An 11,522-nucleotide genomic window follows, 5' to 3' on the forward strand; every position below is an offset into this window, starting at 1 on the left:
GGGCACGCCAGGCCCAAATGATTCTTTATTCCCACTTTCAGTGAAGTCACCTGTTTTCACCCCTAGCTGCACTCCCACTTTTAGAGGCACCTGATGCTGCCAGTTCCCAGGCCTCTGGGTGACCTGCAGCACCAGTGGGTCCCCTCCTCACCGGCAGCCCCTGCTGCTCTGCAGATCAGTCATTGCTCATCCATCCTTTTTCATCTTCCAGAATGCCATTTCCATCTCTTATCTGTAGTTGTCTCCTCTGTTCTTGTTGTCTTTATAGTTTTCTATCTTTTTTATTCCTTTACTGTCATTGTGGTAGGGTTTTGAGGAGGAATGGCAACAAATGCATGTATTCAATCTGCCATGATTAACTGCAAGTTTGTGATAGAAGATATGACTGTTAGGGAGTTCCCCGGTGGCCTAGTCGTTAGGATTCCAGGCTTTCACCACCGTGGCCTGGGTTCAGTCCCTGGTCGGGGAACTGAGATCCTGCAAGCTGCGTGGCATGGCCAAAAAAAAAAAAAAAAAAATCAGAGAAATTATGACTGTTACTCTTTAAACCAATGCATAGTAGTCTGGAGTGGGTGGGTTGTTTTGTGAGTTATGAGAGGTCACTATAAGGCCACAGTCACCACTGCCATAACTCTTGTCCCTCTGTGGGGATGGACCCACCATTCTTGGATTGAGGCTCAAGGATTTGAGAAATGAGATCAAGAGATTAGTCCTGGGACTTCTCTAGTGGCGCAGTGGTTAAGAATCTGCCTGCCAATGCAGGGGACACGGGTTCGAGCCCTGGTCCGGGAAGATCCCACATGCCGCGGAGCAGCTAAGCCCGTGTGCCACAGCTACCGAGCCCACGTGCCACAACTTCCGAAGCCCACGCACCCAGAGCCTGTGCTCCACAACAAGAGAAGCCACTACAATGAGAAGCCCGCGCACTGCAACGAAGAGTAGCCCTGGCTTACCGCAACTAGAGAAAGCCTACATGCAGCAACGAAGATCCAACGCAGCCAAAAATTAATTAATTAATTTAAAAAAAAAGAGAGATTAGTCCCTTTCCCTAAAAACAAAAATGTCAGGAAATGTGTGCCTGTAGGGGACCAGTGGCTCTCCCTCCTTCCCTCGCTCCTGATCTTAAGAAACTCAATCTCAGAAGTGGAAGAGGGTACCTTAAAGGTCATTTAGTCCAATTATATGGCCAGTGCTTGAGTCCTCTCTGAAGCTTTCCCACCAGCTTGTGCTTGACCACCTCCTGTAATGGGGAACTCACTGTCTTATGAACATGGTGGTAATAAACATATCTATATTATTTTTTTAAATTGAAGTACAGTTGATTTATAATAACATATCTATTATTAAGAGAAGCTAACATTGAGGTCTTACCATGTGCCTGTCATGTGTGGTAAACATTTGACATGTATGGTCATGAAATGATCATGGCTACCTGTGCCATAGGTATTACTTTCAGAGAAGTTAAGGATACCTTCTAGTTCAGAGAATAGGTACCTCCTGGGCCTTGGTCATTAACTCTAGATAATGAGACTGGGAGAAGAGGACTCATTTTAAAAGTTTTAAGAAAACTTGTTTCCCTACTTACTGGACTCTCTAGAACATTTGCTGAGAAACAGCAAAGAACACACAATTAAGATCCTGCCGCATTTTCTTCCCCAGCCTTCCCTTGTGGGTTTTCCTCTCTAAATCTGTTGGCTTCTCTGATCCCTCCATAGCCCATTCCTTCTGGACTTTGTACTTTGGGTTGGAGCTCAGAGGCTGCATGGCGCTCTTGCTCTGCTGGCCCACCCTGGGAGCTGTCGCTGCGCCTCCGTGTAGCCGGCCTTCCTGTCTGTTTGCTTGTGTGTGAATGTGCCTGTCCCTTTCTCATCACCTGAACTTTGATGAGGAGGGCCTTTCCTCCATCCTATGGCTTTTTGACTGATGGATCACCATCAGTTTTAGATTTTAAGTCTTAAACTCTGGACCGGTTACGCAGCAATTGTATAAGTGTCCCTGTGCAGTGGAGTGCCTGGCAGGACACTACATCCTAGTTTCCCGTTTGGGTTTGTGGTAGACAGAAGGTCTGAGGATAAAGAGAAATCACTCAGTGCCTAGCTCACCTGCTGGGCTGTGGGAGATTGGAATCTGAGATTCCCATAGCGCCTGCAGAGGGCAAAGCTAGGTCTTTTGAGGCCGAGGGATCCCTGTCTGTGGAGTCTTAATTCCTTCCGCCCTGCCCACAAGTGACTGACCCCAGGGCAGACCACCTGCAGCATTGACCAGCATCTTGAAATATAGGAGCAGCTTTCTTTTCTTTTAAAATGCTTTCATTTTTCAATATTAAGGTAATATATAAGCATCAAACATTTTTTGGAAAAGAGTAAAAAGTAGAAGGAAAAAAAAACACTTGTACTCTATTTAAAGATAAGTACTCTATTTAAAGATAACCATTTTAAGAATTCGTACACACTTTTACTTAGCTATGATGGTATTCCATGTGCCTGGGTGGTTTTCTCACTTTTTTCTCTGAACATTGTAACAAAGCATTTCCTGCTAAAAAAAAGTTTCTTCACATACATGTTTCTAACAACAGTGTACATATTGCTGTGTACTCTGTCATCACCCTGTGTTGGATTTTCCTTCATGTTGTTGTAGGTTCTCACTGTTTTTAAATAATGCTGTGATGAAAATTTTTTATGCACTCAGTTTTTTGGGTAATTAGGATTATTTACTTAGAATAAATTCCTACAAGTGGAATTAGAGAATTTAAGACTCTTGTTACCTATTGCCGAATTTCTTCCCCCAAAGGCTGAATCTGTTTATAGAGTGGCTTTCTAGAGAGGTTCTTTTTTTTTAAGATTTTTTTTGATGTGGACCTTTTTTTTTTTTTTTTTGCGCGTTACGTGGGCCTCTCACTGTTGTGGCCAGATGCGCAGGCTCAGCGGCCATGGCTCACGGGCCTAGCCGCTCCGCGGCATGTGGGATCTTCCCAGACCTGGGCACGAACCCGTGTCCCCTGCATCGGCAGGCGGACTCTCAACCACTGCGCCACCAGGGAAGCCCGATGTGGACCATTTTTAAAGTCTTTATTGAATTTGTTACAATATTGTGTCTGTTTTATGTTTTGGTTTTTTGGCCATGAGGCATGTGGTGGGATCTTAGCTCCCAGACCAGGGATCGAACCCCACACCCCCTCCATTGGAAGGCGAAGTCTTAACCATTGGACTGCCAGGGAAATCCCTAGAGAGGTTCTAAAAACAATTCCACATTTGCCTCATTTCTGTGCACTTTCAGAACTAACTGGTTTGTGGTTACTTTTCAGTGTCTTAAACTAATTTTTTGTTTTTTTTTTTTACTAGCTTTATTTTTTTATTGAACTTTTTATTTTGAGATGATTATAAGATTCACATGCAGGTGTAAGAAACAATACAGAGAGGAGATCCCTTTCTCCCAGTGACATCTTGCAAAACAGTAGTACAATATCACACCCAGGAAATTGACATTGATACTTATACAAGTTTCTTTAAGTAAAGGAGTATTTCATACTTATAGTAAAAACAGTTTTCAAAAGATAGAGAAAAATGTTAAAAAATAGAAGTCCAAATAAATAAAGAAAATAAGTAGATGAAAAAAAGTCCCTTTCTTCCAGCCTTCGGCCTCATTCCCTAGAGGAAACCACTGCTAAAAACAAACAAACCAGGACTGGAGCTTCTATTTTCATGTTCCTCGACTATATGTATATATATAGCCTGCAGTGGTTTGATCCAAGGAACACTACAAACATCAGATAAAATCTCTTGTGTCATTTAGGCCCCAGGAAACAGGAAATAAGCATTCTTAGAGCATTTCATTATAAGAATGAAATAATGCATTTTTATTTCAGTGGCACCCTCTATGGGGAGGACCTTGTCTCTGAGAGTAAAGGAAGCTATCGTGTTTCCTGATAGGAAGTTGCATCTTATTTCAAGCAGTAGGAAAACAGGACCTGGCTTTGCGTTAGTAAATTAAAGCCAGGTGGTGGACTCTCAGGGTATACAAGGATCTGCTTGAGGCCCAAGGAGCTTTGGTCCCATGATACTAAATCTTAGCCTCCCTGATAATTGAAAATTTACATGAATGGTCATTAGTGAGCAGACATTTAAAGAGTGCTTTTCTGTCTTTTAAAAAAATTTATTTTGAAAGAGTTTCAAACTTACTAAAAATGACAAGAAGAATACTGAGAACTCCTGTATACTCTTGAACCCAGAGAACCCATTCCTTTAAAGGAAAGGGTACGACCCGGGATCACACACTGCACCCTTCTAATCTCAGTCTGGTGCAGCTGCTCAGTTTTCTGGGACTTCTATGACCTTGACATTTGTGGAAGTTACAGGCTAGTCACTTTGTAGAATGTCTTTCAATTTGGGTTTGTCCAATGATTCTGCGTGATTAGATCCAGTTTCTGTATTTTAGGCCGAAACGTCACAGACTTCGGTGTTCTTTTCATTGTATTCTGTCTTTCTGTCCAGTTCTGGTGAAGTTACCTTTGTTCACCTGAAGCACAGCAAGGTGTTCCAGGCTCATCTTGCTCTTTCTATGACCAGCCCTAGAATCAGCTGTATCACCAAGGAGCCCTGGTTCCTTTACTGGAGGATGGTGTTTGGGTGCTGAATGTGCTCATTACTGTTGGGGTGTTGCTGCTTCCAGACTTTCTCATAGGATGGAGCTGGGGGACTTTAACATCTGTAGTTATTTCTATATCTAGCTGACACATTATGATCACACAGATACCTTCCCATTCCAACCTAACACCACAAGGTTAACTTATCTTTTAAAAAATATGACAGTGCCCTTATCCTTAACAGATTTGTCATGTTGAAAAATCTTGAATTTGTTGAACCCTTATAAAGTAGTATATTAACAGATATTAATATGGATAACTGAAGTTATAGGAGCACTATTAAAGATATCATTCAGGAAAGTGAGTTTTGAGCAAAATCTACAGGGAGAGGCATTCCAGGGGAAGCTAGGAATAAGCACATACTGGCTTGGTGTCAGAAAACAGACTTTCCTGTTGGGAGCAGAGGATCTTTGCTGGGGACGATGAAAAGTGAGGCTTGTGAGACTGATTGATTTTATGACTCATTTAGGGTCCATCTCCTGTAGGTTCTGATTCATCAGGTCTGGAGCCCAAGAACCTACAAGTGCCCCAGGCAATAATCTTGATCAAGTCTGAGGAAACTCTAGCCTAAAAGGCTAAGCTAAGACCTTAGGTGTAATTACAGTAATTGTTGTCAGTAAGGAGTGACTATGGGAACCTTTGGGGAGGACCAGGAGAATGTTTTTCTCATGTCCAGGTTCCACATGGACTTACTGATTATAATAGTTGGTGGGGCAAGGGGGTACAAACAATAGACACGGGTTTGAAACGTAGCAGAGAGTGTATTTGAAGATGTTTCCCAGTGGAGAACTACCACTGCTGAGATAGGATCTCTGCACAGTGGCAGTATTAAAGTCAAGTGAATAAAACAAAAACTGAGGAGGCTGTAGCTTAAAAGTGCAGGTTCTTGAGAGCTGTGTACACACACATCGCCTTCACTACGCTGTTTGGAATAAAGACATTAACAACACAGATAACATGTACAGAGTGCCAAGCACTCTGCTGTGCTAAGTACTCCACGTGAATATCTTAATCTTCACCACAACCCCATGACATGTGTACTATTATCTCTATTTTATTATTACCGTAATTGAGGCTTAGCAGTGAAGTCATTTGTTCAAGGTCACACAATTTAGTGATGGAGCCAGAATATGATCCAGGCAGTTTTATTCCAGCGCTTATGCTCTATGTGCTCAAAAGCTGTTGAATGAGTAAAGAAAGAAAGTTGAGCAGAAAACTCACAGATAACGAAGACATATCTAATGGGAAGTTAAAATATACATGTTATAGACATCCTGCAATTAGAACAGAATTTTCAAGTTGGAAAGGATTTGAGAGAGATGGCCACCACAGTATCCCCAACAAGAAGTTGTGTCCTCTGCTGCTTGGAAGGTGCCAGGGCAGGGACCACTCAATGCTTCCAGAGAAGATCCCACCCTGTTTTCCAGCAGCCTCGCACTTCTGCCAAGCTGAGATCCACTCCCTGCATTCTCGATCCCTGTGTTCTGATGCCGAACTCTGGTGCCAAACTCTGCCCACCTGGCTGACTACGCAAAGCCTCTAGGCAGAGCTCAGGAGAGGGAATTGCTGTTCCCTCCACCTGGAATGCTCCCTGCCCCCCACCCCCCAGGGAGCCCACGGGATTTCCCCCCTCACTTCTTCTCTTCTTTACTCAAATGTCACTTATCAGAGAGGCCCTCCACAGCCTGCTCATAAAATAGCACTTTCCCACAGTCTCTCCGTCCCAGCAGCCCGCAGCCCCACCCGGCATAGTTTGTTCGTTCTCCCCCCGCCTTGTCCCAGAGTGTAAGCTCCTTGAGGAGAGACTTGGTCTGTTTTGGTTCACGGCTGAATTCAGGCTGGTTCAGGCCTAGAGCAGTTCCTTGCACAAAAAAAGATGCTTCATAAATATTTGTTGAATGAATGAAAGAAAGAGAGGAGCTTAAGAACTAAACCCCAACAATGGGATGCAGGGGAGAGAAATGGAAATCATGGATGGTGGGACCAATGACAGAGCTATAAACAGTATGACTTTGGCTGTGTGTACACAGAATTCTGTTCTTCTGATGTGCTTTGTGCACAAAACAAATGCTCTACCCTATCCACTGGCAGGATTGAGAAGAAGGAGGCATGTATTTGTTGTAGAGTTCCATCAACAGCAAAAGCCTTCAATTTTTCCTGTTTTTTCTGTTCCAGATGAGACAGAAGGACCCAGTGAAAGGAATGACAGCGGATGACTAAAGCCACTCCTCCCCCTTCTGCACTGTATGTACCGCATTTCTCACTGAGCATGACATAGACGCCAGAATCGGTTTGGGTCCTCAAGGCTCAGCAGCTCACTCTGGAGGCAGAAAGCCTGCTTCTTTCCTCGTCGTGCTCTCTAGTATTAATGATGATCGCGATGTTTAATAGCTCTCAGGCTTCGGAAAGAGGAAGAGGTTATGACTGTTAAGACATTTTAGGGATCTGTGTGATTGTACAAAGAACCACTCAGAGACAAGGACAGGGTGGTGGGAAGTGCGGCTGGGGTGGGGGCAGTGGATGAGAATCAAAGCTTATCTGCACCTAATTACTCTTCCTCTCGTAACTTGAGCCATTTCAAGTTGAAGCTGGCATTCTGGGTGCTCCCTGTACCCCCCTGTGCCAGAGCTGTTCCCTACCTCTCTCTTGGAAAATTTGCCATCCAGACAGCTTTTCCTAGTGGTCCTTGTTGGGTCTGGTGCTTCATTTCCTTTCTCTCTATACCCTCTGATCCCAGACAAAGTATTTCAGAGGCAGCATCTTTCAGATACTTGGAGAGTGTTTCTGCCCAGGTCATAGGACCAGGATGGGATGTCTCTTGTTTCACGTGGTCACTCCTTCCCAAGACCCTACATTGTATTAGCACCCAGTGTCCTGCACACCTCCACACTTGCTGTTATTCCAGCAGCTCAGAGGGGATTAGGCATGGAATGAGAAGCCTGGTCCTGCTCCCATCAGGCTCTCAGGGAAAATTGTGTTATCAAATAAAGCCCGGTTGTCCTCTAGCACTACGGTGCTAAGGAGGCCTGGGCTTTCACCAGCAGTGAAGCAAACCACTGCTCGCTCTCCCTGCCCTGTGTGCTTGAGGAGAACTTCTGGGAGATAAAACGGTAGGATGAAGTGGATTGAGGAGATGCCAGCTTCTCATCACTGCTTGGACCTTAGTTTCCTCTCCCCCCCACAGCCCCTCACTACACCGCCTGGCATCCTTCCTCCTTTTGCAATTCCCCCATGAATGATTTACAGTGCGTTTCTATTTTCCTTTGTTGCTTCCTTAATAATTGTATTTCTCTTCTAGTTTTGCAAGACAGTGGTCAACAGGAAGGCCCAGCAGCTCCACCCTCCTGAGTGACAGGCCATCTTCGGACGCAGCCTTTCTGTGCCCATTCTTCAGGCAACTTTGATCCCTTACTGTAGTTAATTCTAGATGCCCTTTAACATTGTGAACAAATAGACTGTCTGGTATTACGAAGCCCGTGTGTGCGGGAGCCTGCCCCTCTGAGATATGTGGCGTGTAGGTGGCTGTATTTACAGCTCCTCCCTCTCCAACCATTGTGTTCTTGACCCATTTCTGTGTGCCCCCGCCCCCTTTATTTCTAAGTGACATTTTTAGTCTTTCAAAATAGCTGCCTTTTGTGATGTGGTGATTTTAAATGATTTACTTTGTTAGTTTTCAACCTTGGGATAAACTTGAGGTATTTTGCTTCCTGGGCAGATCTTTGCAATTTTGAGTGCTCACCTGGGGAGAAGGGATGAGTTAGAAATACATATTTTTTTCCCTTCCAGTTCCACAGAACAGCAATGTGGCTTCATAACTCTGACCTCTGCTCCCAGTAACCCACTGTTAGAGTGCTCTAGGCACCATGGAAGTACCCAAGGCCCAGCCAGCCTGTTTTGAAAATTAAACAAATACAAATAACCCCTGCCCCAGGCATTGCATCTCTGGTCACTAGTCTTAGAAATACCTATGGTTTCTTGGCCCTCCTGTTGCCCACTGTGTATCTCCGCAGAGCCCGTAATGTGCCCGGGTCAACTCTACCTGGAGGGAACTGTCCCGTGTGGCCCTTAGAATTGAGTCTGCCCCATACCTACCTACTAGTCTGCCCCCCGAGGAGCTCTGTATGTCCACGCTCCTCTTCCCTTTTGGGCTGGTGCTGCCACTCAGCAATAATCCCCTTTTCTCTGTGCTTTCTTAGATTCCTGTCCTCTGTCTGAGGCTGGTCAGGACGCAATGGGTCTTGATCTTTTCATGCTGCACAAAACAAGCATGCAAAAAGCTTCTTCCCAGAACATGTTCCCCCACGTCTCCAGTTGCTGGAAAGGAATTTGGGGATCAAGAACTCAGCTCGTCCTGCCCCCATGCTGAGTTCTGCCCTGGACAATCAAAAGCAAGTAGCGATTGTAGTACGGAGCTCTCCCAAAGCTGGCTGGTGAGAAAGTCCAGGCTCCGGGGAGCAGAAGCTGCCGAGTGCTTCACGGCTCCCTGTGACTTGGCAGAGCCCGAGTATGCCTTCCCAGTGGGAGAATCTGAGATAGCTGTGGTGTCACCTGACATTTCCCAAACCTTGTGAAGTCTGTTGGCCGAGTGTGCAGTGACTCAAGCCCATGCTAGCCTGGGTGCAACTGCTAATGCGAGACCAAATCTCTGTTTGGGGAGTGAGAAGTAGGATGGGATGATATGTCCTTAGGCTTTTGTCAGTTTGTTTTGCCTTACTCATTTCTAAGTGCAATAAGGGAGTATCACACAGGATGAAACCTGTGACTTCCTGATGGCTGCTTTCCTGTGGCCCTCCTGGGGTAAGGGTGGACAGACTCAGCGTGGTTAGCTCCCACCTTCACTGAGGCCACCTCTGGGGCCAGGAGATATCCTGTCACAGTCTCCTCACCTTGTGGGGTCTATAGTAGTGGATCTGGGGCAATTCAGTTGGTTATTAGCATCCCAACTGCTGGTAGCATTTATTTGACTGGGAAAGTTGAACAGACATTCCTACTGGAGAAAAATATAAATGTTTTCCTACAAGCTCTGTATTAGCTATAATTATATTTGTGCTTAAAGCTTTTTCCCTTCTTAACATTCATCAACTAAGTTAAGTCCAGATGTGGGTTAGCCTGGGAGAAACAAACGGTGATATTCTAGGCAGACTATTGTTTATGTGGTTTGAGGGTCAGCAGTTGTCAGTCTCCTCCCTTCAGCTCTTCTCTGAGATCCACACATATCACTCCAATTCTAGGGGCGGGGCTCGCTCCTTGTCGGGCTTTTCTCTGGCTCCTCCCACCTCCACCTGTTGCCCCAGTTCAGCATCCACAAGAGCTGAACTGGTGTTTCCTGAGGTCAGCTGGATTTGGGGCTCCAGCCCACATCAACATAAGAAGGGACGTGCCTGGTCTGTTCCGTCCCCATGGATAGTGTCGCTGCTGGGCAGCAGTGTTGGCTTCTTTTAAGTATCCCCCTTCCCTCCTTACCCACCCCCCAAACTGACTAGCACTCAGAGGGGCTTATGATGCAAGGCTCAGCTCCTGGGGTAGTACCTTAGGATGTGCCACGCCCCTTCAGACCAGCTGCTTTCAGGGCCGCTGTCCCAGTTGGAAGCAGCAGTGCCTCTGTAGGAGGGGTGCTGGGCTCTGGCCTTCTCATGGAGAGAGGTTGGGGACAGGGTCAGTATTGTGGACATGTGTATATCTTCCCAAATTCTCTTACAGTCCCTGCTGGGACTCCCTGACATATTTTGGTTGGGTCCTAGTGCTACTTCTTTTACAAAATACACTTTGTAGAACTGATTAGATTACCTTGTTTATTTAATGTGAGTTTGTGCCTTTTTGTCTCAATCTTCCAATATGGGTTATATTGGGGGAAAAAGCAGTCTAATAAAATCCTAGACAGAGCTTTATGGAGTCCAGCTTATTGGTGATGTCCTTATGTCCATTTTACAACTTAGGTATCCTCAAACTCTTACTGATCTCCCCAGTTTTACCAGGGAAGGATTAGAAAGATACAGGATATCTCTGAAAATTGTTGCATGTTGATTTCTGTAAACTAAAACAATCCCCTTATCATTTTACTTATGCAAATATCACATTTCTGAAAGTAATTTGGCCATCTTCTACTAGCAGTATTTCCTTTTTGTTTTTGTCTTCCCTCCTCTCCACATCCCCCTCTTTTACCCATCCTACCAAGGAAAACATTTATTTAAGGTTGTTCTTAACCCTGGCTTCCGAGTCTGTAAACCTCATGAAGCTTGTTTGTAAAGTTGTGGTGCATTTTTCTGGGGAGAGTCATGGCTCTCATCAGTTCTTCAAAGGAATCCCATGCACTGTCCTGCCCCCGCCCCCCCCCCCCAAAAAATTAAGAACCAGTGATTGAAGGAAATCATAGTTAGTCTTTGGCACAATAAATAATCTTCATTTCATGTTTGGTCGTAAATAGAGGCAGTGACTTATTTTTCGTTCACTGATGTATAGCCTTCTGAGTCCAGGAGCCCCCAAACGTCCAATGTGTAATAGCTTGCATGAGTTTGAAGAGCGGAAAACACTTGAACGTGAGAGTGGAGAATGGAGGCGCTCACTGACCAAGAGGAGAGAGATTACCTGTAGTTGGGAAAGAGACTGGATTACAGGCCGGACAGTGGGTGGCTGCGCCGCCTCCCCTCGCCTTCTGCCCCTCGGGACGTTGGGAACCTGGAGGGAGACAACGCCGAGGGCCGAGACCTCACGTTCTGTGCTAGTGAAACGCGACGCGCCGGGGCGGGGCGAGGCGGCGGCTTCCGCCGGAAGACGGCCCCTCCAGGCCGACCTCGCGCGAGGCACGCTGGGAGCCGCCTGGGCGGTGTCTGGGCCACGGCGCGACCCGGCCGCCGGGCGGGGCAGTGTTGTATCGGGGTCT

General features: G+C 45.8%; 1 protein-coding gene across 1 annotated transcript in view; it reads left to right on the forward strand.

Annotated features, from left to right (window-relative positions):
- PITPNA (phosphatidylinositol transfer protein alpha) overlaps positions 1-11,442 on the forward strand; it is a 41,899-nt gene extending 30,457 nt beyond the window's left edge. The window contains exons 11-12 of the mRNA XM_079904823.1: positions 6,818-6,886; positions 7,941-11,442. Coding sequence (XP_079760949.1) covers positions 6,818-6,862 — 45 coding nt within the window. The 3' untranslated portion in view covers positions 6,863-6,886; positions 7,941-11,442. The remainder of the gene's footprint in view (positions 1-6,817; positions 6,887-7,940) is intronic.
- Positions 11,443-11,522: the final 80 nt, after the last annotated feature.

This window comes from Stenella coeruleoalba (genome assembly GCF_951394435.1).
Source record: "Stenella coeruleoalba genome assembly, chromosome: 19".
Lineage (NCBI taxonomy): Eukaryota > Metazoa > Chordata > Mammalia > Artiodactyla > Delphinidae > Stenella > Stenella coeruleoalba.